This window comes from Manis pentadactyla, chromosome 2, assembly GCF_030020395.1.
Source record: "Manis pentadactyla isolate mManPen7 chromosome 2, mManPen7.hap1, whole genome shotgun sequence".
Lineage (NCBI taxonomy): Eukaryota > Metazoa > Chordata > Mammalia > Pholidota > Manidae > Manis > Manis pentadactyla.
This window is the reverse complement of record NC_080020.1, coordinates 173,482,836-173,509,270: the sequence shown is the minus strand read 5'-3', so window position 1 is coordinate 173,509,270 and position 26,435 is coordinate 173,482,836. Positions and strand designations below refer to the sequence as shown.

At 41.1% G+C, this 26,435-nt stretch overlaps 1 protein-coding gene across 6 annotated transcripts in view; it reads left to right on the top strand.

Annotated features, from left to right (window-relative positions):
• The window catches only part of DGUOK (deoxyguanosine kinase), a 29,912-nt gene extending 8,709 nt beyond the window's left edge, over positions 1-21,203 (top strand). The window contains exons 2-7 of one of the 6 annotated variants that reach the window (XM_036930650.2): positions 3,209-3,321; positions 11,415-11,584; positions 14,952-15,099; positions 19,696-19,811; positions 20,423-20,551; positions 20,975-21,203. In XM_036930650.2, coding sequence (XP_036786545.2) covers positions 3,209-3,321; positions 11,415-11,584; positions 14,952-15,099; positions 19,696-19,811; positions 20,423-20,551; positions 20,975-20,978 — 680 coding nt within the window. In that variant the 3' untranslated portion in view covers positions 20,979-21,203. Of the gene's footprint in view, positions 1-3,208; positions 3,322-11,414; positions 11,603-14,951; positions 15,100-19,695; positions 19,812-20,422; positions 20,552-20,974 lie in introns of all 6 variants that reach the window. The other 5 variants (XM_036930651.2, XM_036930648.2, XM_036930649.2 and 2 more) reach the window with 5 other exon arrangements.
• The last annotated feature ends 5,232 nt before the right edge of the window (positions 21,204-26,435 follow it).

Sequence of the window (26,435 nt, the reverse complement as noted above, 5' to 3'; positions counted from 1 at the left end):
GGGCTGTTTGGCTGAGACATCTCTTCGTTCCCGATCAGTAACCATGAGTGCCTGATAAAGTTGACTGGTAGGATGCCTCCCTTCTTCTCTTGGTTCCATTTGGGTTCCTCCTCAGTGTAGAACTCACTTGAGAAAGATCATCTCTGATAGAGGAGATTGAGTTCCAGACACACTCCCAAGGTTCATTAAAAAATCTTTAACATATGCAGGTTTCAGAGGAAACTGCAATTAATAATGTAGTAAGTGTTTTATTCATTCAGTCAGCTTTGGTTCCTGTCCTGGAGGAGCCCCATCTTTACCTGAAGAAACACAATTACAATTGCAGTGATGGAGACTCACAGTGCCAGGCCAGGCATGAAGAATGATTAGCTGGTCCAGCTTAGGGGTGTCAGGATCTGGAAAGGTTTCGCACAGGAGGTACATCTGAGCCGAATCTTGAAGCTTGAGTAGGAGTTGGCCAGGTAAGGAGTAAGAAGGTGCTCCAGGCAATGGGAGAGCACATGCAGAGAGAACACATTTGCAGGAGAGAACATGGCGTGCTTAGAATTGGAAGGAATTTGGTCCAGCAGGAGCTCAATGCCTGAAGAGAAGCTGAGGCCAAGGAGAGGTATACAGGGGCCAGATTCTTGATGTGTCTTGTAAACCATGATAAAGGGTTGGATTTTGTCATAGGCAACAGGGAGCTGTCAGAGGGTTTTAAGCAGTGTTATTTTGTATTCAGTGTGGCTATGATTGAAGGATGGATTGAAAGAGGCAAGGCCAGGGTCAGAGAGGCAAGAGATGATGAGAGCCTGTCTTGAGCACAGAGGTGAGAATGGAGAGAAAAGGACAGATGGGAAAATATGGAAGGCAAGTAGGTGCAAAAGCCCTTGGTGGCTACTTGGTTTAGCAGAGGAAGTTGTTTTGACAGTGACTGGAGGGTAGTGCCATACCCCGAGGATACGGAGGAAGCTCAGCTTGATGTGGAAGATGATGACTTCATTTAGGCAGTAGATTGACTTTTTGAGGTGTTTATGGGACATACAAGTGTAGATATCTGGAGGGCTTTCAGATGGTGAGTTTGGAGCTTAGGAAGGTATGGCCAGACATTGGTTAAATGGGAAGAGAACTTGGACCTTGTGGTACTCAGTGATTTCATCTCCAAAGCATTCCTCAAAACAAGCACTACTTCTGCCTCCTCTGCCATCCTCTTCATTCAAGTGGTCTGCCTACTTCTGTATTACACCATTGGTGGAGTGATTTTTTTTAAATGATGTAGACCCTTACTATTTCCCTGTTTATAATCTGCTGTCACTGACTTTCCATTGCCCTTAGTTAGAGTAGATGCAAATTTCTTACCATGGTTACAAGCCCCTGTGTGACCCGGCCCCACCTGCCTACCTCCTCTCCACACATCTTGAGCCAGTCTTGTCCCTCACTTGACCATGCTGTAGCTGTACTGACCTCCAGGCCACAGACTTCTCTTCTGCCTTGTGTGCCAGGCTTTTTCTCTTTTCCAAGTCTTTGTTCATGCTGTTCCCTCTGCCTGGATCACCCTTCCCCAACCCTTGACCTGGCTAACTCCTCACCTTTCAGGTGTTACCTCAAATAGCATTTTTTTTTCCCTCGGAGGAACTTTCCCTGATCTCCTGAGCAATATTAGAGCCATCCTGCATTTTATCTTTCCTAGCATTATCACAATTTGTTGTTAATTACTTGCATGTTTGTTTATTATCTGTTATCCATACAAGCTCTGTGAGGGCAAAATCCATCCTGTGTTTTGTTTACCATTGTACCCACCAGGCAATCCTGATCATATAATAAGTACTCCATGAATATTTCTTAGATTTGTTGAATGAATGAGGGTCATAGTCTTCATTTTCTACCTTGAAAAACTTGGAATTTTACCTTGTCACAGAATAAATATGATTTAAGCTTTACAATTTAAGAAGCTGATTTCATATACTTTTGATAGTCTATTGCATTTTCACCTGTTACTAAATACTCTTTACCTTTGGGAAGTTGGGGCGTTAAAGTTGCAGATCAAATCTGAAGGGTGTTTTCTACCCCATTGCCTGTCTTCATTTATAGTGACTCTGATTAGCAGGCCTGACCTATCATCAGTCTGACAGTGATATGGCTGCTGGGTTTCAAAATTGGAGAAACTGGTTGTGGATAAAATGAGAGTTCCTCTCTTACAACACTAAACTCTGTTTTCTACCTTTATCTCGTATCTACCTACCACTTCAGCATTTTATTAAAAATAATAATAATAGAGAAATGTGGTATCCACATATAAATCAAGTTTAAAAATCAAATGAATATTCATATTTGAACTGACTGTTTATAGTTCATAATGCATGAACAAAACCGAAAGCTTCTGTGATGACTGCCCTTGCACTGTTCACCATGTAACTTATTCACTATGTAAGAATTTGTACTCCATGTAAGAATTTGTTCGTTATGCATCAGAAGATTGGAGACTGACGGAAATTAGGCTTGGGGTGGATTAATGATTGTGCATTGAGTATTGACCCCCCTATACAGAAATTTATTGTTGTTAACAACTATTTGATCAATAAATATGAGAGATGCCCTCACACAAAAAAAATATATATATATATAAACACACTTCCAATTGTAAAATAAATAAGAAAAAAAAAAAATGAGAGTTCCTGTGGCCGGGATTCTCACCTGGCCCTGGTTGACTAGCTCACTGCACACCTGTGGGCAATACATGGCTGTTGACTCTATATAAAGAGCTCCGCCCAATGGTCTGGGCACGACATGGTGGCAGGGTTGCAAGGTCGCAGGAGAGCAGAGCAGAGGCTGGAGTGGTGGCAGCATCGAGGACAGAGGCCCGGAGGATGGCTTTGTGGGATGACTGTGCAGAGAGGCCCGGAGGACGGCTGTGCGGGACGGCTGTGAGGACAGAGGGGCCCAGAGGCAGAGACCTGCTTGCTGCATGCAGACTCGCTCTGAGTGAATGGGATTTTAGTGACTGACCTGCCACCTGGAAATAAAGTTGGGTATAACCCTTTCACCCCAAGAACATTTTGCTGTCATTTTCTTTGGTCACACTGAATCCATAGCGAACTTGCCTGGGGCTGAAACCCATTGGCATGACACTGGTACTTGTCCCCTTGAGCATTTGTGGCAGTGTTTGTAGCAGCCTGCTCCTTCAGCGCTGACTTGAGAAGTGTCCCAATACATGCCGTTTGCATTGCAGCTGTGGGAAAGTCCACCTTTGTGAAGTTACTCACGAAAACTCACCCAGAGTGGCAAATAGCTACAGAACCTGTGGCAACATGGCAGAATGTCCAGGCTGCTGGCACCCAGAAAGTAAGTTTTCAGCTGCAGTGGGTCGTTGGCAGGTGTGGGTGAGTAAACTGATTGTAATAATCTCATTAGCTCCAAGTGGATGAAGTAGCCCAATTTTGAGTCTCCTTTTTAAAATATCTTTATTCCAGAAAGCAGACCGTATATGCCAGAGAGGATATCATTTTTAAAATTATGACTAGTTTTGATTTTTACGGTTTTATGTATCACTATTAGGGATTGCCTCTGTTCTCTGTGTGGTTCCCCAAAGCATGTCCAGCCATCCTGGCTTTGAAGTTGAGTTTTGTCATTGCTACCCTTCAGTGTATACTGAAGCTGACCATCAGGATTAATAGTTAATGACAGTGATTTGAACTTATTTATGAAGTCTTAGAAATTGGAAGAGACCTTAGCATCTTGTCACTTTGAGTCAGTACAGAACAGTAGCTAACATTTATAAAGCACACGCTTTGTGCCAGACACTGTACATCTCACATGCCTCGTGGCTCAGGCCCTCGTGTCAGGTTTACTGCTTTGGGAAAGGCCATTAGGTTGGTTTCAACACCAGTCACCATGAACCTTAGAGGTAGCTGAGAGAGTGGCAACGCTATGCCTCGGTCACTACAGACTCCTGCAGCCACCAGAGGAGAGCAGTCACTGAGTGGCTCATTCTTTCTTTTTTTAACAATTCTGATTGTTAGAAAGTTCTTACATAAGCCACTCTGCATCCCTGTGACTCTGACTCATTGATTAAAGTTCTACCTCTTAAGTCTTCGAACTTTTCCACATGGCAGCCCTTCATATAGTGGAAGGTAATGCCCTTTCCCCCTAAATCTTCTCTCTTTCAAGCCAAACATGATTTTCCTCCAGAAGATTCCTCATTGTGAAGTAACTTTGTCTAGGTCATGAGCCCCAGTTTGTTAGTTTTCCATTAAGAATTTACTAAGAATGAAGTAAATTCAGAGCTGAACAGGACATTCTGGATGTAGTCTAAGTGGTACAGAAAATCATATAACTTGTTCTGGGTATCATTTTCCTGTTATCCCAACTCAGATTTGTGTCACCTTTTTTGGCAGCACATCATATTTAGGATTTTTGTATTTTAAATAGTCTCTTTGTGTGTGTGTGAGAGAGTGAGCGTTCATGAAATTTTAACTTTTCAATTTAGTAAAGAGAATTATGTATCTTTTTCTGAGTTTGCCACAGGTCACTTATTCAGGGGATTTAAAAATATGTCCACAAATTGTTTGATATTCTTTCTTTCAGGAGGTGGACTTAGTGCTCCTCTTGAGTATGGGCTAGTCTTAGCAACTTGCTTTCAAAGAATAGAATGTAGCAGGAGTAAGAGAGTATGACTTTCTAGGGTAGATCATAAAAGAAGCATTGTATCTTCTGTCTTGTTCTCTCCATCACTCTTTGGCTCTGGGGATGTCATGAAGCCTCTCATCTGTGGAGGCCCATTGCAGCAAAGAACTGAGTCCTCCTGCCAACAGTTGTGTGAGTGAGGCTTCTTGGAATCGGCTCTGCCAGCCCCAGTCAGGTCTTCAGATGACTGCAGCCTCAGCCATCACTAATTGAAACCTCGTGAGCAACCCTGGGGCTGAACCACCCAGCTGAGCTGTGTCTCAGATTCCTCATCCATAGAAACTAAGATGGTGGTTTTTTTGTTTCAGCCACTAAACTTTGGCACAATTTTGTTATGCAACAATACATATCAAATACTCCCATAATCCCCTTATCCAGAGTTAAAACAGTTAACATTTTTGTTCTTTTACACTTCTTTATACAGTGGAGAAAATATATTTACATTTACTTTTTTTAAAAATTTTGATTGTCATCTCCATGTTACTTGATATATAAGGTCTTCCTTTCATTGTAATGTTATTTTAATGGTTGCAGTATACTGCATATATATATACTCTTTTTAGTTATCTAATCTTTTATTCTGCATATTTACTATTTTAAATTTCTCCCTATTATAAACAATGTTATAATGATGAATATACTTGTAGCTGCCTCTTTTTTCTTTTTAATAGCTAAATTTTGTCCACATTTGTATTTTCTCAGGAATATCTAGAACTGGAATTTTGATGTCCAAAAATTAGGCATTTTGTTGACACTTTTGTATACAAAGTTGTACCAATTTCCTCACATTTTCAGTAATATTGGGTGTTAACTCTGTTTTCATCCTTGCTAATGTGTGAGGCAAGAAAGTGGTGTGTTACTTTATTTTACATTTCTTTGATACCAGTAAATTGACCATCTTTTTACGTTCATCAGCCACGTATTAGTCTTGAGTGAATTGCCTGTTCAAACCTCTTGCCGGTTTTTGGAGTTTTTTTTTTGAGATTGTCAGATCTTTGTAATAGCTTCATAAGAACTCACTGTGTGTTAAAGTATTTAACTCTTTGTCATATTTGCTGATATTCTCCCCACTTGTCATTTTCCTTTATGTATTATATACTTCACTATATAATATTTTTAAGTTTTTGCATAGTCAAATCTATCTTTTCCTTCACAGTTAGTGCTTTTACTGTTGAAGTTTAAAAAGACCTCTTAGAGCACTTCTTTCTTTTGCTTGTGTGGTTTTACTCTTTATGTGACTTTAAAGTTACAGGAGTCAAATTTCCCCCAAATAGTTATTTACTTGTCCCAGTAGTATTCTTGTTTAGTTTATTCTTGAGTGGTTCTGTATTTTATTTTTATTGTGGCTGGGATCTGTTTTCCCAGCATCTTTCTCAGATTGGTTATTGCTGTTTTAAGGGAAAGCACTTAATTGTATTTGTCTTATGTGACTTAATTCCCATATTAATTTTTATTTTTGCTTTAATTTTTTTTTGAGGGTTTAAAGAGGAACAATTTTCTCTAAATACTAATCACTTGTAAGAGTTTTCCAATATCCATACCTCATTTCTTGTGTTTTTTCATTGGTTAGAAGTTCCAGAACAATATTAAATAGTAGCAATGATTGTGGTCATTCTTATCTTGTTATGTCTTTAGTGAAATTACCTCTGATGTATTACTGTTAAATCCTATGATGAATATTCATTTTAGTAGACCATATGGAGAAGGTTCCCTTCTATTTTAATATTAGTGAAAGATTTGATAATGATGCCTTCACATTCCTAAAATCAAACTGTTTGGTCATGGTATACTGTTCCATTTATTTGCTAATGTGTTGTTTAGAATTTTGGATGCATATAAATTTAATTGGTATTACTGTTTGTACAGTTTGTAACAGGTTTTACCATCAGGATTATGAAATTGAAATGAGAAGCTTTGCATTGATTTTAACATAGGAATTATTTACTCTCCAAGAAGGGACTAGCAGTTACCAAAGGGGAGGGGTGGGGAAGGGGTGGCGAGGGTGAGTGGGGAGGGAGGGAGAAAGGAATTGAGGTGTACTATGATTGGTACACATGGTGTTAGGGGGTGTTATGGGGAAGGAAGTATAGCACAGAGAAGACATAGTGACTCTGGCATCTTACTACGCTGATGAGCAGTGACTGCAATGGCGTGTGGGGGGAACTTGATAATATGGGTGAATGTAGTAACCACATTGTTTTTTCTTGTGAAACCTTCATAAGAGTGTATACCAATGATTCCTTAATAAAAAAAACTTAGTAGTGTAAAATTAGTACATGTGTTCTTTCATACTTTAAATTCTTTTGTATCCAGAATTATTATATATTTTGTCTGATGTTGCTTATTTTGTGTGAATATTTTGTAAAGGTTAGATTTGAATTTTGCCTTCAAATTTATTCACATCTTTCTCAGAATTTCTTTGCATTTTTAAAGCTCTTTAGGTTAAATGATTAGTTTGTGTATTTTTCTTTTTTTCGACTTAATAATAAAAGTATTTGCAACTGGAAATTTTCTTCGTGGGATAAGTTTGGCCCTATCATCTATATTTTGACAGAAGATTTCAACTGAAATTTTTTTCAAGTTTTGTTAATTGTAGTTTCGATTAATATTCTGCCCTAGAATTATTTTTAAAGTACATTTTCTGAGTAGATTTTGTGTGTACATCATTTTGTTATAATTTTGTTATGGTCTGACAATGTGGCTTACACAGTTTCTAATTGGGGAAACTTATGAGGTTTTCTTCATGGCTTATGTATGATCAGATTTTATATATGATCAGTTTTGGTGAATGTGCTGTGGACTTTATTAAAGAAGGATATGTATGTTATCTGCACTGTTTGAAATTTAATGTGACATATTTTATAAAATCTAAGATGCCAGTGATTATAAGGCACATACTCAACACATCTAAGGAATAATTAAAGTGTCTGTTTAATTTAATGAACATTGTAAAATGTATCCCAATTTCATATATGTAAAAAAAATAGTGATTTAGAGTCTTATCCTCTAAGTTCTCATTTTGGGGGCTTACTTTTTATATTAAATCCTGAGAGAACTCTGTTAAAGTTTTATGCTTTCATTGTGTTTTGTCCATTTCTCCTTGTGTTTTTAATTGGTTTTGCTCTGTATTTATATATTTCAATGCTTCATTCAGCATTAGAAGGCTCATGTCTTTGTGGAGTCTTTATTGGTCTATAAGTATAAAAAGCCCTGTGGCAGCATCTAATGCTTTTTCTTCTTAACCCAGTTTTGCTGCATCTGCTCTTATTTGCATCTGCTTGGTAGATTTTGCTGCCCTTTGTCCTCAACTGATCTGTCTTTTTGCTTTAGGTATTTCTCTTATGCATAGCATTTGTAGTTTTTACCCAGTTTTAGGATTTGCCTTGCCTGAGAATTTTTCTCGCTTATTGTGATTATGTTTAATTGATTTCTGCCACCTTATTTTGTGCTTTCATTTCCTTTTTTTTTTACTGTATTTAAAATTTTCTTTCATTTTTCTCCCCTTCAGTCATATGGGAAATTTATTATTTTTATTCCACTGGTAGAAACATTTAAATTAAAAATATACATGTTTAAGCCTGTCTATCAATGTTACAGAGTCTCTGTGAAAGAAATTTAAAAAAACTCTACTACTCTTTTTATTACTCGTTTCTCCAGACTCCATCCAGATCCAGAATGTCTCTACATTGTGAAATTTCCCTTTTAACAATAGAAATTGACAATAAACATCATAACCACATTAATAATAGTTACTTTATATTTAACTGTTTTACTCGTTGATCACTGACCCCTGTTTTCTCATTACCACATCTTCCCATTTCTTAATTCTTTATTTTGAAATAGTTTTTCATTGGTTGAAATATATTTTAGAGAAGTTTTTCTTCAGAAAGGCTTTGTGGATGGTATAATTTCTGAGTGATTGCTTGTCTAAAAATGTCTTTTGCTCTGGAATACAAAAGTTATAAAAGGTAATTTCTGGTTTTTTAAATAAGTAGTGTTTTTCTCACTCACTACGTTTTTGTATTGCTTTTTATGAATTGTTGACATTTTGCCAGGATGGGTCCAGTTGTGGGTGTGTGTGTGTGTGTGTGTGTGTATGTATGAAAGCTATGTATGTAAATATATAAAAAATCTTTTCTGGTCCTCAGTGACTTTCTGTGGTGGAAAGTCTCACATCTCAGAGATTTTTGTTAATTTTTTTCTTTGATTTTAGCTTCATTTCCTCTGATAAGTTCCCTCTGACTATAACTCCTAGTTGTACCATGCTTTCTGTTCTTAAATATCTAGAGATACTACATGTTCCTACTAGATACTGATTCTCAGTGATGGTGAAATTTGGTAGGGAGACACACATCTTATGAGTAGTGGTCTTCCTGTGGCCTCTGTTGGGGGTAGTGTTTCACTTCTCTTTATCAGAGTCTTGTTGCATAAGAAGGAAAATCACTTCCTTGCTCAGGTGGCTTTGTCTCAGCTGTAAGTACTGTGGACTTGCAGATCATTTTAACCCCTGTTTGGAAAGTTGGTTCATACAAAATTGTATTAATTACTGTGAGGTGGAACACAAGTGACATTACATCTTGATGTATCTTTCCAGAGGAAAGAAAGAAAAAGCAAAAAATACCCTGCCACTCTATTTTGATGTATATTGGATCTCCTATTTCAGACCTGCAAGTCTTCTCATTTCTCTCATAATTTTCTTCTTTTTTTTCTCTTATTAGATAATTCCATATGATATTCACTAAGTAGGTTTACTGTCTTACATGGTCTGCTAGTTACTATCTTCATTGGGTGTTTTGTTTTGGCGATTGCATTTTTCTCCCCTAACTGTTCTTTCATGACAGTCTGTTCTTACCAGTGGGGCAATCTCTTGAATCTCATTGAGATTTTTTTCTTGTTTCTGGCAACAGCTCTGTTTCCTTAAGAGGCTGCTTCTCCTGAGCATACAGATTGGTCCTCTCTTTTTGAATTGCTGAATATTTTTACATTCAGCGTTTGTCCCTTTTATCTGTTTATGTATTTGAAGGGATGTTTGCATTTGTTCTGTATCTGACATGGGTTTTTTGAGAAATTATGTAGACCCTGTACAGTTGTTTGTTCCTGGAAGAGCCTCCCATGGGTAGACCAAAGCCTGCTGGTGGGATAGCTGCTACCCGGCCACCCCAATACATCTGCACACAGAGCTTCCATTACAGCAGGCTTACCCTGCAGCTTCAGAACTGTGCTGCCCACCCAGGGCTTCCTGCAGGCGCTGCTGACACCATCAGAGACTCAAGTAGCTTCAAATTTGTCTACCTCCAGTTTTTAATCAGGGGCCAATTTCAAGGGTGGTGTGTATTTGTGGGTTGGGGGATTGAAAGAAGGGAAATTGTTCTGTGATCCATTCTGTTCTACCTGCATTGCTGCTGCTAAAGCCTTTCAAAGTGCTGGGACCCTTCTTTGGAGTCTAGGGGTGACGTTTAGCCAAATTGGAACATTTGTGGTCTTTGTCTTTTTTTACTTCTTGTATCTTTGTCTCCACCTGAAATACTTTTTTAATCTCCATATCTATCTGTGGAAATTCCATGTATCATTTATTTCCCAGCTTAATGCCACTTTTTTCTAGAAAGTTGCTCAGATTCCATCTCCTAAATGTGATAGCCCCTTTGTCACATGTTCTGCCTTATATTCTAACTCTTTATATCCTTCTCATCCCCTTTCCTTTTGCATTGTGAGCTCCTTGAGTTTGGGAACCATGTCTTGCTTGCCTTTATATGGAGCAGTATTGGAATGAAGTTCAAGGAAGCCAGGTTTAAGTCACCATTCAACTCTTAACTCACCATGAGACCTTGGACAAGTTACTTAACCTTGATAAGTGGATTGTACCCTCAGGAAAATGAGCATAACAGTAGTACCCACTTCATGAAGCTGTTCTGAAGTTTAAATGAGATAATATAGTACAGTGAACACTGAAACAAGTCTTATTAGTTTTGTTTCCTACACTTCTTATAGCACTGAGCCCGTGGAGTGCCTCATCCATGCAGGCCTTCAGTTAACAGTGATGGAGTAAATACAGATCCAAAGTGCTTTGCACAAAACTCACTTTTGCACTGAGTCAGTATCAGAGCCCAGGAAAGAATCCAGGGCTCCTGAGAATCACACACGTTCTCATCTACACATGCAGAGTCAGCGGGCTTTCAAATACAGTCCGCAAAGACACTAGAATGGAGGGGAGAGTTTTGTTTAACAGTTGTAGCCCTCCTGTGAGAGAGAGCGTTCTATTTGGTTGGTTGGTTGTTTGGATTTTCAAATAATCAGTTGCTTTCTTGTCTGGGTTGAAGTTTTATAAAGAAATAGGTCCAGATGAAAACTCAAAAGAGAGGCAAGAGTGTTACAGTGGAAGATGTGATTGGAAGTCGAGTTTTAGATGGTTGCCAGTTAACTCCTCAGACAGACTTCACAAATCCATCAACCAGTGAATAAGCTAATTCTGTACCAGTGGATATAGTGTTTTTTCCACTGCTCTTGTATATTGAAGGTGACATGTCATCTCCCTCTTTCAAATTCTTGTCTAGTAACATAGGAAAATCTCTTTCTCGATCATGTAGCTTTGACGAAGCCAGGGCAAATGATTATATAGTTTTAGTGGAAGGAAACATTTGTAATTGCTTCCTTCATTGACTGTTAAGCTGATGTGGGGGAGGGGAGGGGTAGTAAACACCATGAAAGAAATATGGCTTTTAGGAAATTCTCCTCTTTTGTAATTTCCTTTCCAGGTCTGTGCCACCCAAAATCTTGGAAACTTGCTGAATATGATGTACCGGGAGCCAGCACGGTGGTCCTATACTTTCCAGACATTTTCTTTCATGAGCCGCCTGAAAGCACAGCTGGAGTCCTTCCCTGCGAAACTCTTACAGGCCAGGGAGGCAGTCCAGGTCTTTGAGAGGTCTGTGTACAGTGACAGGTAGGACCCTGAGCCCTCTGCTGGTCATAAGCCCCATGCTCAGTGCTGTGTATTCTCTCTTTCTCAGATCCTGCACAGCTCTCTGATCTTGGAAAATTGTACTTTGAAAAATTGTTATCTTAAAGACAAATCATGCAGATTTATTCAGAGAGTTACCATATATGTCAAGAAAGAATATTGTGTTTTTCATAAAGTGCATGCATTTAATTTCATTGCAACTGCTTACTTTGTTTCCTTACTCATTTGTCAGAGAGGCAAGCTGGTAGCTCTCTAGCATAACCATTATATGCTGAAAGGCACAGAATAGACACTTCAGGAGTAGTGTATAGTCTAGAACCAAATATATCAGTGGTTGGTTATCACCTTTAAAGAAAAAAGCAGACATAATGAAAATGTGTGTTCCTAAAATGATATGAGAAATGCATCCTTTTTTTGTTCTTCAAGAAAGGATTTCTAAGTAGAAATAGCACATTTTGTGAAATGGGCTTCTGTCTCAGATTTTGCCTATTTGACCCTGTGTTGTGGCAGGGCTTGTTGCTGGCCGCCATCTGTAGAGGGCCTCCAGGGCCTGTGCCAGCTCAGGGGAAGGGTGTCATCCCGATGCCTGTGGGAGTGAGGGCCGAAGTCACTTCTAGTGAATGCTAGCACTGGCTTGGGAAGTCAGTTCCGGGGAAGTTAGTCACCCAGCTCCAGAGCTCTAGCAGGGCCATGGCCCAGGCTGTGACTTGTGTTTAAGCCATTTGGAGACAAGGTGACAGTGCCTTGATCTGGACACTGCTGAGGGGTTTTCAGTCTATGAATGACTTCTATCAGTGGGAAATAGTGGTTTAAACCCTGACTGTCTGTCTTAAGCCCCTGTGAGTTATCAGAATGGAAAATGCTGCATTTTCATTGTCCATTCACTTCTGAAGACATTAATTTGATTACCCACTTCATTTTAAATTAGATAAACTAGTTTTACTGCTTAGTGTTCATAAAGCCTCCTGGTGGGAAAATATGGGAGTGTACTTGTAATGTCATGTATTTTTTTTTTAACATTACCTAAAAATCATGCAGGATGTGTAAAACAAACCCTCTGGGCTGCATATTCCTTCTCAGTGTGTCCCTAGAGAGAATGTACTCTTTATAAAAGCTAAATATGTGAGTAACAAACAATCAGGTTTTGATTTTGGTTCTTTTTTCAGTTGTTGGGTTTACTGCTATATATTTTTCTCTGCCCTTTCCAAAGCCATGCCTCTTGGACTGGGAAAAGGAATCACATAAAATCATCTGGGTTACTTGGGAACATGCTCTATGGGTCTTTTGATTTACAGCCCTTTAGTGAAGTAGGCATGTGAGAGACCCCTCAGAAATAGAAATACTTTGTTTAGAAGCTACAAGATCTTAACATGTATTTGAAAAGGAAGAGATGAGAATTGGTTGCACTATAAGCAGCTGTAACATTCTAAATGTTTTCAGAGGGGGCATTTTGGAGACAAAGGATAATTAATTACACGTTATAATCCTTATGGTAATTGAGACCCTTTCTCTTCTTTAAAAAATTCATTCATATGCTCAGCGTTGATTGACGAAGTCCCCACTGTGTTCAGGCACAGGCTGGACCCTGGGGCTGCAGCAGTGAGCAAGGCAGACCCAGTCCAGTCCCTGCCTTCATGGCAGCCATCAGAGGGGACCAACAGGGGACTCAAAGACTGCACCCATGCTCACGAGTGTGATGCCGTGTCACATTCCAAAGGAGGGGCACAGGTTGTTTGGGAAAATGATGACAGGGAGGAAGAAAGCTTAATCTTTTCTGTTTGAGTTAAAAGAAACAATAGTCTGTGGTTTTAGAGCAGGGCCCCTGATGCCTAAGTCCTTATTAAGTTGTCCTGTGCAGGTCCTGCATGCAGACTGCCATAGTTCCTGCCCCTTGGCACTCATGCCACACCCTTTTGCTCCATCTCTGCCCACCACCACTGTTGGAGAAATAAGGAGATGTTCATCCTTGAGAAGAGTGAGGGCCCTTCTTATTAACAAGTGCATAATTTCTAAGTTACCTGGGAAGAAGCTAAAAACATTTTTCAGAAATTGAGTTACAAAGGTCACCTCTTCTCTTTGTTGCTTTCAGCTAGACTATAGCTAAACCATTCCAGACTGGGAAGTTGACTTCTGGAGCTCCCAAATTAGTTTCTTCATAGCCTAGCAAAGAAGTAGTTACACTAATGACTAAGATGTCTTGAGTGCTGTGTGTCAGTCACTCTTCTAAGCACCTTGTGAGTATTATATACACTCATCACAGCAACTCTGGGAGTTAGGTTCAACTGTTACCTCCTTCTATAAAGAGGAAGAAACAGGCTGAGGGAGTTAGGTGACTTGCCTATGGTGACATGGCAATTGTGAGATTTTTGGAGCCAGGATCAGCCTCAGGAATGACTCTGCAGTACATACGGCTTTAGGGTTTACACTTCCCTGAGCCATTCCTACACAAGGATTCCAACTTTCATTTTCACAGAAGTGGCCAGTTGTTAAGTGTTGCCATTGGAGTTTACTGTTTAGGATGTAAATTGTGTTTTGTATCAAGAAGTGTGAGGTTTCAAAGCAGAACTAACCCTTCTGAAGCAGTGGTGTCTGGTTAGCTCTGATACCTGTTTACCACATGCTCCTTGGGTTGTGGCCATAAGCTAGTTTGATTTTTAGATTTAGTTTTCTTGTATCTGGGTTAGAAGCTCAGCAGCAGAGGAAGCAGGTAAACAAGAGCTCATGTGTGCTCTGGAGGAGAGTCTGCTTCTTGGTAAAACTGCAGTTAGCAAGAAATGTATTTCCTGCTCCACAGGTGACACCACTTAAATACAGTTCCTTCTCCACTTCTTAACTAGACAGAAGGATGGCTCTGCAGCCTAGGGACTCAGAAACCTCAGTCATTAAATGAAATGTGATGGGTGCTTTATACTAGAGTTATTTGTTTGGGGGCTAGCTACAGTAATAAGGAAGTCTCAGAAGTTTAAGTGTATGTGCACCATGCTGTACGTTCTGACTGAGGGACATTTTTTCCAGCAGGGAAAATTGTTGGTGACCAATGACACTGTTTTCCAGTGTCCCTTTTTCTTCCAGTGGATTAATTCATCTGGAGAGCTGTGATTTTGGCCACTAAAGTCTAGATGCTATTTCCTATCTTAATGTTGAGCAAGGAGGGAGATATAGGTTAAGAATTCAGATTTCTTAAAGATTGATGAGGAGCTAGAAAGGTTAAGTGGTTTAAACAGACATGTAGCAAGTTGGTTACTGATTTTTCTGCTCTCTCTCTCTCCTGTCTTTCATTCTATTTCCCATTATTTCCCCCCTCCCCCATCCCACTTACTTTTCCAACCAGGTATATCTTTGCAAAGAATCTTTTTGAAAATGGTTCCCTCAGTGACATCGAGTGGCATATCTATCAGGACTGGCATTCTTTTCTCCTGCAGAAGTTTGCCAGCCAGCTCAAATTACATGGCTTCATCTACCTCCAGGCTACTCCCCAGGTAACAGAACCTAAACGACTTTAGGGCCATGTGAAAGTTAGGAGGTGGTGTTCTCCAAGCTCCTGATTTTTCTGGTTGGGGAAATTGGATTGTGGGTATTACGTGGAGCATGGAGAGCAGTGAATACACACCCTCCCATTCTGGCACCAGCACCTGTTCCCCACAGGCCTTCTGCTGCAGAGGACAAAAGCCATTGATCGTGCACAGCACAATGTAGCAACTAGTATAGAGAAAATTGGGATTGTCTTTATCACCCAGGTTTGCAGATTGGCTCCTCCGACCAGGTAACCTATAGTCAATTGCCTTTGCTTTTCCTTCTCTCTAATTGGGTCGTCAGAGTCTGGTGGTCTTGATGGTTTCCTGAGTAGGATGTTGGGAGGAAGAGGATGGTTTCCAGCTAATCCTGATGCTGCCCTACTTTGCAGCCTCTTTTTGAACCTTAAGAACACCACTGGTAAGGCAGGATGGATGACAGAAGTTGTCTTCCATGGCTCTGACTTGGACCATGGAGCCAGCCAGGGGCACAGTAGGTTGATGTTAGGGTGGCAGCACCAATGTCTCTGGAGATGGCAGTGGTCCTTGGCCTCTGCTGACTGGCAGTGACCATGGCCGCCCCTGGAACCTTTCTCCTGGGGGGTCCTTGTCTGTCAAATCCAATGGCTCAAACTAGTGAAGTCTAAGGGCTCTTCTGGAGGGGATTCTGAGTCAAGGCAGGAGGTAGTTTTTGAGAGATGTGTTGCTCTCAACTTTTGAGACACATGCATAATGTATAGTCAGATGCCATGAATACCACATAATCTTAGGAGGGAGAGCTCTGTTCAGACTAGGGGCCAGCAGGCCTGAACCTTGTAGACAGAAGGAAGCCTCAGAGCAGACTGAAAGCAGGGTCAGAAAATGGGGGAGCCCCATCTCAGTCTCTCAGGAGGCAGAGAGGAGAGGACAAGCACAGAAGTCTTCCTCACTCACATGTGCTCCAAGTGACTGCCTGAGGAGGGGACAGTGGTGACGGCGATGGTGGTGTGGTGGATGCACCTCTTTGGAGAGACTAATTGAAGTATTTCAGCTGGGGTAAATTGGGGGGAGCTGAGAGATTATTACAACTTAATGGCAGAAAAAGCAAAATAGCATATTCATTTTGAGATTGGATTAGGATTTGGTGCTGTTTGATGGCATTAGAGCCAGGGACCCAGGAATACTGATTTCTTCCCCTGAAGTTATGCCTGACCTCTTCTGGGAGATTCAGAAGTAATTATATCCAAGAGAGGAGCAGAACAGAAGTGAAGACAGCTGTGTGCACAAGGCTGTGTAAGCGCCCAGGACTCCGGAGCAGAGCCCTGGCAAAACCGCATTAGACCAGGTAGGGTGCGTCTGAGGAAAGCCTTTCGCTCCATTCCACCTGCTTTCCCCTAATTCTAAAACACAAGCAAGCCAACAACAACAACAACAACAACAAAAAATGTCTAGGCCTCAGTGTCCCCACCTGGCCCCATGGAATCAGGAAGAGAAAGTGCAGCCAGCCAGTGTGCCTCAGAGGTCCAGCCTGTTCGCAGTGTGAGACAAGGCAGGAAGTGCCCGGGACAATTGGCACCTGGGCTGGGGCTCAGGAAGCACAGCAGCCTGTCGCCCACAGTCACAGCCTAGTTGCTGTCTGACTTCAAGCAGGCAGAGCAGCAGCCACTTCTGAGGTGGCAGGTGAAGTGGGCAGATTAGAAGGAGGGTCCCCCCTGCCCCTTAGCAGCTACACTGTGTCCTTACTACACACAGATGTGTCCTCCTCATGAGGACTATGAAGAGGGATAAGACTAAAGCACTGTTTATACAGGGTGTTTTTTAAAGAATGTGTTGTAACCATATCAGTAAAATAAGAATTTTGCCAAATGTTCAAAATAGGAGTTTATGTGGACTTCTAGGGGGAAGAAAAGTTTGCTCTGTTAGCCAAATTAAAAGTAAAAGGGGAAATATTAGCTTATTTTAATAGGAAAGAGACATTTTAAAAATATGCATTTTAGTTAATTCTGATAATATTTTTCTCTCAGAAGAGAATATTTTCTCTCAGAGAGGAAAGTCAGGTAGCTTTGCTGTGTGACACATCCCAAAGCTCCCTTGCTAGTGGGAATGTAAATTGTTTAACCCCTACGAAGGTAGTTTGGTACTGTAAGTGCACAAACCTTCGACCTACTAATTATGCTCCTTGAAATTTACTCCTTAAATATGCTCCCATGTGGGCAAATGGCTTGTGTGCAAGACCACATTGCTTGTAATAGCAAATTACTGGAAACAACCCAGTGGTCAGTGATAGTGACCAATTGAATATATTGTGCTCTATCCATGCACTGGAAAACTCTGAAGCCATAAAAGAGAATGGGAAAGTACGATACTAATATGTAACGATCTCCAGGACGTAGTGTTAGGAAAACAAGAGCAAGAGGGTATGGTGGAACATCTCTTACATGCATATGGGGCTTTAAGGTGGGATTAGAATGTACCTATGTGTAAGGTATTTCTGAAAATACACAAAAAAAGTTAATGGTGGGTGGGTGTGGGTAGGAGCGGAGCTGGAAGTTGGGTGGAAAGCTGTGTGATTGGGAAAGGAGGCAACAAGCTGTCAGCAGTGAAGTGGGGATACAGGGCCAGGAGATGGAAAGAAGGAAAGAAAAACAGGCAGTTCAGAATGAAGGAAAGTAGAAATAGAAAGGATGCAAGTGAGAAATAGGTAAATGGAGATAGAGAGACTAGGTCAGAAATTAAAACATTAAAAGAATACATGCAACAAATATTTGTTGACCAGCTACTCTGCCCAGGCCCATGCTCAGCCCCAAAGGAGACAGACTCCAGCCTGCCTCCCAACCCCCTGGGCCCTTGGAGCTCCCTGTGTACACCTCCCTCTGCTCTCTGATGTAGCTGAAATGGTGGTCTGTGTTTGTCTGGGGCCCAGCACAGCACCTGCGCTCAGAGCAGTGCTCAGTAAGCTGGTACCAGAGATAAAGGCGAAGCTCATGCCTCTTCCAGGAAAAGCCTCTGACTACTGGGACCCAGTCGCTCCTTCCCTTATCTGACCTGCTAGGAGTAAGACCCAAACCTCACAGCTTAGCACTTGATTTGCTATTTTGCATATTGTCTTACTTATTGTTTAGCTAAATTAAAATCATGAGGACAAAGATTTCATCCAAGTTTGAGACAGTAATTGATTTGGGGAAGAGATTTACAAGGAGGGATAGTGCTGAAAATATTAGCCAGTTAGATCAGTCTCTCTTTTCATTAGTGTGAAAAGTTGGGTATGAGATCATAAATGAAATTTGCTTATATGATTTTGTTTCTTTAGAGGAAAGGTAAGACAAGAGGAAACAGTAAAGACTCAGCACCTTACAGAATAATGTGCACTTCACTTGGGATTGAAGTCTACATTTGGGAATAAAGTTTTTTAAGTGATTGAAAGAGGGAGGTACTAAGTCAATCGGTTAATCTACCTGTTCACCCAGAATAGATGACATTGAATGTATAGATGACCTGTTTGCCGGGCAGAGAGAAAGGAAAGCAATTCAAGCTAAAACATTTGGAGCAAAAGTCTTGCGGTATGGAAGCACTTGGCCTGTCCTGCCGCCAGGAGGTCCAGTCGGGCTAAAGCAGTGAGTCCAGGGGAGGCACCAAGGAGGTTGAAAGTGGAGAAGTGGGAGGGGTGGCCAGAATCCAGGAATGGCCTTGTGTGACAAGTAAAGGAAAAGATGACATTCTCTGAACCAGTGTGCTTCAAACTTTTCTACCAGGTGGAGGCAGAATAGAATTATGGAGTGTCTCAGAAGGGCAGGGAAGTTAGTATTAAGCCTCGCTTTGCTTTTTCCTCATTATTTGCATTCTGCTCCAGAGTGATATGAGTGATGTTTCAGATTACTTACCATTTTGTAAATACTCATACTTCCTTGAACCCCCAGAGTTTGTGGCCATAGGCAATAAGGAGGCTTTGCCAGCAACAAGAGTAATGCCCCAGTGTTGCAGTGCTGTAGAAGGTTGGGTGGGCAGAGGGGGTGTCCTGGAAGGATAGCGTTTGCCAGGAACGTGGCATGCCACCCTTTGGTGGGTCCTCACAGCCACCTGAGGGCTGAGTGGAGGATGAGGGATGAGGAAATGGAAGCCCACAAACACTGCAGCAATACATAGTGAAGACAGGAATTTAATCCTGGATGTCTGACTTTAAGGCCTGTGCTCTTTCCATACACTTCACCACCTCCAGGAAGCAGAGTGCCAGAGGCTCTTGCCATGCTCCAGATGAGAGGGACCGAGGGCCTGTTCAGGGTAGAGGTGAGAGAGGCAAGGAGAGAAGCAACTGGAGAGAGATCAAAGAGAATTCAGTGACTTCCTGGATGTGGTTGGAAAGAGGAAAATGAAGGGTAATTCCAGGTTCCTAGGTGCGTGACGCTTGCCCTTAACCTGTGATTAAATAAAAAAACAAAACAGCAGAAGATAAGTTGTGGCATATAACACCCAGGATAGACATCATGAATGGGTCTGAAAGCACCCCGCACCCCGCCTCCCCCAACACTGCACTGTAACAGCCAAGATAGTAGACAAGTTCAACAGGGCCTGGGAATTGTCTTTTAGGTTTGTTTGAAGAGACTACACCAGAGGGCAAGGGAGGAGGAGAAAGGAATTGAGCTGGTGTATCTTGAGCAGCTCCACAGTCAACATGAAGCCTGGCTTATTCACAAGACAACCAAGTAAGCAGAGAAGAGGGCAGCATTAGACAGAGACCTGCCTCCCTGAAGCCAGTTGTTAAAACACAAGAAGTCAACATGCAGCCCCATAGGAAGATTAAGAATGTAGTAGAAGTGATTGGAAATGTCAAGCATTACAAAACTCAGATATTTAATATTGGATGTAATCTGTGTATTCCAGGATACATTTTACTAGATTCTGTTTCTCCAGCTTTTTTGTTTCCTAATGTTCTCCTAGATTGAATATTGTGATAGATGATGTTATGCTATAGTTGGCTCAGGATGAAGGGCTGAAAAATTTTAGAGAAATTATCCATTTTACTAAGTTGACAGTCCTTGTTTCAGCCTTTCCTCCTTCTGGGCCTGGTATGCTGTCCACTTAAAATGTTTGGAGCTCTGACCTTCAGCATCCATCTCAAGACTAAAGAGAAATTTCAGCCGCCTTCTTTCCAGCCAACTTTAATTCTTTTTTAAAACTCCTGTTTACATGCAACTTCATTGGAAACTTCAACAGACTTTAGGTCTGTTCTCTGAATTAATTAAGACTTGCTGAGTATGTGAAGCTTGGCTCAGCCTTCTTTTTTCTGTGCCCTAAATGTTCATGCTTCTTAAAGGCTCCACTTTGAGGCTCTGCTGAACATTCCAGTGCTGGTGTTGGATGTCAATAATGATTTTTCTGAGGAAGTAACCAAGCAGGAAGAACTCATGAACAAGGTGGGGAGGACCTTAGCTTCAGCTTTCTGGTGGTTTCCTTTATTGCACTTTTATCTTTGCTTCAAACTTCAGCATAATGGGTCTTGTGCTTTGTGCCTCAAATTGCATTTTACACTCCAAAGCCTATGGGACCTTGTACAAGTTACACATATAATCCCTATTCTCTAAATTATTTGGGGCTAATAATTGTTAAATAATTGACTTGTAATATGTGCTTCTTAGCTAACATCCTCCTCTAAGGCATTCTAGAACTAGGGAAATGCAATTTCTGGATTCTGTTCCCACCTTTGCCATTTGTAACTATGTGACCCTGAGTAGGTCATATGCCTCTCCATGCCTATTTTCCCTTCCTAACAAAAACCTCATGGGCTTGCCTATATGCATTATAGAAAGACTAGCATACAGTTTGTTGATAATGTGAAATTTAACTTTTGGTTTTTCTCTTCCCACAGGTAAATACCTTTGTAAAGAATCTGTAACCAATACTGAGATGTTCTGGCTATGATCTGGGCTCTCTGACTTTTTGAAGCTAGTGAAATACGGAGTCACAAAGCTTTCCATCACCTTTTACCCCTAGAGTGCTCTGACACTCAAGTGTATGGTTTGTTGTTAGCCTTACACTTTGCCATTGTCTTCTTTTGTACCTCAGTGACTTCTAAGATAAAGTTTAAGTTTTTCTAACTTTGCATATCCAGTTGTTCATTTATTTCAGTGTGTGTCTTTTGCTGCCTGCTCTGAACCTCTAGCCATTTTCATGTGAAGTCTTATCTTTTCTTCTTTACTTTTCACCAGCCAGACTTCCCAGTGTGTTCACTTGTTCCCTCTGACATGCCAGGGCAGGGATTGCTCCCAGGACCCCCAGTCAAGCCCTGCCATAGTCATGAAGAAGGGAAGGAAAGTGGCTCAGTAGTACATGGATACCCAAGTGTGGGCCCCAAGAGCTGGGAAATGGAGCCCAAACTCCAGGAAGTTCCTTTGTCTTTTCCCATCCAACACTCTTGGTACAGAGGGTGGCAGGGTGTTCAGACCTTTGCTTTGAGCCAAAGAACCTGGACACAGGAAAGAAAGGGAGGGAGGGAAAGAACAAATCAGGAGCATAGAAAGTTAGCTTCTAACATATAGGGTTTGGTCATCCTGGCACTCTGGCCTGTTCTAAATATCTTAACCCAGTGAGTTTCAGGTGACCTTAATGGAGTGAATTCGTCTATGCTGGAAAGAAAGAAAAATTTTTGTGCTTCATTTCAAGGTTCAAGGACAATATATTGTTACCAGAGAAAAGTGCATGGCTTTATAGAATTGAAGTGCTCCATTGCAAGAAGCCTGCAGGTCTGTGATTCACCATGAGCAGAATTGCTGCACTGGCCCTTGTCCATTGTACAGGCACATAAGAAAATAAATGAACTCAGGACTCCTAGTGTCCGAGATGATAGAAACCTGCATTTTCTGAGATTGGTTTCTAACAAATGTGTGATATTTCTAAGTAAAAGCACAGTATTTCTTTTTCCCACTTAAATTTCTAACAGCTTTATTGAGATATAATTCATATACCATACAATTAACTCATTTAAAGTAATACAATTCAGTGGTTTTTAGTCATAGGACTGTGATGCCATCATTACAAGCAATTCAGAATGTTTTCATCGCCCCAGGAAAATGCCATGCCAACTAGCAGTCCCTCCCCACTCCACCCACTCCTTCCCCTGCCAAACCCAGCTCTAGGCAGCCATCAATACTTTCTGTCTCTATAGATTGCCTATTTTGGATATTTCCTATCAATAGAATCATGTTATATGTAGGCTTTTGTGACTGACTTATTTCACACTCAAGGTTTTCAAGGTTCATCCATGTTGTGACATGTATCAGTTATGTTACTCCTTTTTATGGCTAAATATTTCACTTTTTGGATATGCCACATTTTGTTTATCCATTCATCCATAGACATATGTGGATGCCACTTTTTGGCTATAACCAATACTATGAAAACTCATATACAACTTTTTATGTGGACATACATTTTAATATCTCTTGGGCATATTCCAAGGAATGGGATTACTGGGTCATGTGCTATCTAACTCCATGTTTAATTTTTTGAGGAACTGCTACACATTTCCAGAGTGGCTACACCATTTTACATTCCCTCCAACAACATATGAGGGTTCCAGTTTCTCCAGATCCTTGCCAACACTTGCTGTCTGTCATTTTGATCATAGTTATCTTAGTCTCTCACTGTGGTTTTGATTTATGTCCCCCTGTTGAGCATCTTTTCATGTGCTTATTGGTCACCTGTATCTTCTTTGGAAAATGTTTATTTAAATCCTTTTGTGTATTTTTCAGTTGGGTTATTGGCTTTTTCTTTACCTTTTATTTTTCTCTTTTTATTGAATGGTTATTGGCTTTTATTGAGTTGTATGAGACCTTAGATATTCTGGATCCAAGTTTTTAATGAGATACATGATAATTTACAAATAGTTTCTCCCATTTTGTGAGTTGTAATGTTTTGATAGTATCCTTTGGAGCAGAAACATTTTTCATTTCAATGAAGTCCAATTTAGTCACTTCTGCTTTTGGTGGCGTGTGTAGGAAAGCTTTGAATAACCCAAGGTGACAGACACTTGTTCCTATGTTTTCTTCTGAGAGTAGAAGTTTTAGTTGTTAGGTTAGGTGTATAAGCCTTTGAGTTAATTTTTATGTATGGTATAAGGAGAGTTTTCAACTTCATTCTTCTGCATGCGCATATCCAGTTGTCCCAGCACCATTTATGGGAAAAATTATGCTTTTCTCCCATTGAATCATCTTGACACCCTTGTCAAAAATCCGATCCACTTGATCTTATGTTTGTTTGCTACTTCAGGCTTTGGACAAGACTAGGGATGAATATAGGGTATTAGGTGTGTTTTGGAAACTCAGTGGTTTTGCTACTTTGGCTTTGAGGGGCCCAAATATTTAATTCTGATTTGCATTTCCAAAAATCTCTGTGTTCAACTGAAGAATCACCTGTTAAACCAGAGTAAAAGCAGTAGCCACCCCCCTTCACTCATTTATTCAACCATCAACAAATATTTATGCATATCTGCCATATGCTAGAAACCAAGTGAACATGACATAAGGCAAACCTTTTTCTTCAGAATGTGTCATCCAGAGGAGGGGAAAGACACTGAATGAGTCATTGCAGGTACCATGAATGACTCAGAAGTACAGGCATGGGTGGGGTCCGGTAGCAGAAGGAGCCAGTGTAATCTAAGGACTGACAACTATTCTGAATTCTGAAGAATGAATGGGGTAGAGTATTCAGGCAGAGAAAAGCCATTTGCCCAGGCCCTTATGTGAGAATGAGGCATTAGGCCCAGGTTGTCAAAACCAGATGAGATTGGTGAGTTTATAATTTAAGAATATACTCCTCTCCTTCCCATTCTTCACTTAAAGCCTGAAAGTCTACAAATTCAGCATTTCTTTCCATTTGTAACATTGCCTTATAGAATGTAAATGTTCTCTTAAGATAGAGCCATCAACAGTCTCACCTAGGTGAAATAATTTGCCATTTTCCAAATTGGTAGCTGAGATGGTCTATAAAGAGTAAATATTTTAAGGAGTAGTTGTAGTTTTGCACCTCCAGTGTCCAGGGAGGGATAGGTCTGGATGGAGTGTTTATTAAATACAGTCAGGACCACAGTGTCAGGCCAGTCCGGTGGCTGTTCTCATTCTTCATTTAGGCTGCTCCCCAGAGTCAAATAACTTGGATTAACACATAAAAATAGATTTCTTTCTGGCTTACAATGCGGTTAAAACCCGCTATTCTGGAACTAGAATATTACCTTGATAGGATTATTATGTGAATTGAGGTTGTGAAAGTTCTCAAACTCTCAGGCTTTTAACATGAAGGGAAAAGGTGATAATTTCAGGCAAAAAAGGCTGTTTGTTATATGCAAATACTAGACTCCCAGGGAAAATGAAGCAAGGAAATAACATGCCCTTTAAAATGGAAAGACTCACCCCCTTCAGCCTTCACTTTAAGGGGTAGGCAGTTTAAATCTCTGGACCACTTTCTCCTTCTTGAAACTTTTCCTTTGCTGGCCTCTTCTGGGCTTCAGTGTTGTATCTCCCTTTCTGTGTCCTTGGCTGACTCATCTTTCCCTCCTCCCCATGCAGTGTTGGTGTCCCCAGGGCACCCTGGGCTCATTTCTGTCTTTACTCACTCCTCTGAGGGATCTGGTATTCATTTTCTATAGCTGCCATATCCAGTGACCACAAACTTGGCTTAAAGCAGCACAAATGTATTCTCTTACAGTTCGTAGGTCAGAACTCTGATACGGGTCTCACTGGACTAAAAATATCAACAGAGCAGCATTCCTTTCTGGAGGTTCTAGAGGAGAATCTGTTTTCTTATCTTCTCCATCTGCTAGAGGCTGCCCGCATTCCTTGGCTTGCAGCCCCTTCTTCCATCTTCAAGGCCAGCAACTTTACATATTTCACCCTGCTTCCACTGTCCCAGCTCTGACCACAGCCAGGCAAGGCTCTCTGCTTTTAAGGCCCCACGTGGTTGCATTAGGCCCACCTGGATAATCCAGAATACTCTCCTTTCTCAAAGCCTTGAGCCTTAATAATGTCTGCGAAGTCCCTTCTGCTGTTAAGGTAATATATTCACAGGTGCAGGGATTAGAATGTGGACATTTTTGGGGTGCTGTAGTCATGGCTCCTACAATTACCATGGGGTGAGGACTTTATAAGAACTTGGAAATGTTACGGAAAATGTGAATCACTTGCAATAGTTGAGGAAACTGCTGTACCCCATTACTCATGTCCTGGCCCAATCAGTCTGAGATCACCAGGAACAAACCTGTAGTTTGACAGAATCAGATTTATTAACTCACTGCAACAAAGGAGACCACACACCAGGGGAACTATGGAGTGTCTCATCAGACTGGAAAAGACAATTACAAGATTTGGTGGGGAGGATGGAGTTTAGGTAAAATTTAAATGAAGCAGTGTTTTGATAGGCTCAAAGAAAGCAGGACGATACATATAGGGGTCAACATCTGGTCTGAACCACACAGTAGACCCAGGTTCTTTCCTTCAAAAGTACAAGATAAATGTGGAATGTCATGTTCAGAAGACTATCTGAAGTTCTGAATCTGGCTTGCAAATCAGGACTGCTCTGTGTCAGGTGACTTAGATGCTCCCAGCATTGAAATTTTTAGTGATAAATTTCAAACTGCAAAGTTTCTGATGGGCTATCATTTAAAGAACAAGGTTTCTCAGTCAGAAAGCTGTAGTCAGGCAAAGAAGGGGTTGGTTATGATACTCCAGCTGCAGCTGGCCCTTGGGAGGGACATTTGTTTCGTAGTAACTTTATAGCTGGCCTTACATATGTCTGGCCGCCTTTTTTCCTTAGTCTGAGCTAATTTTTACTTCCTCACCCACTTTACTCAAAGCCAATTTTGTTTGTCCTATAGCCTACCCACCATTTTCTAAATATTTTGAAGCAAATCCCAGACAGGAAGATGATTTTTGAAGCTAGAGCTGTGGTGCCTCTGGATAGCATTCCTGGCTACCCCTTTATGCTCAGTGTGTATGAAAGAGCTCTCACCACCACTCCCACCCCACCTCAGCCAGCACAGCCTGTTGCTCCTGCTTCTCCAGGCACCCAGTTGACATAGAAGACTTGGAGTCATCCTTGCCCCTCCAGCTCTCCTTACATCCCACCCTCACCAAATCCTGCTTGTTCATCTCTGGCATCTCTCAATTCTCTGCATCTCAGTTTCCATTTCTCCCTTTGAAGGTTTAGTGGACATTGTCGTCAATGCCCCAACCTTCATTCATACTGGCCACTTGGCTCCCATCTGAGCGGGGCCATGTCAGGAGTAGCTGGAAGCCACCCCCACCGTTAGTACTACCGGTGACATGGCTTCTCCAAGC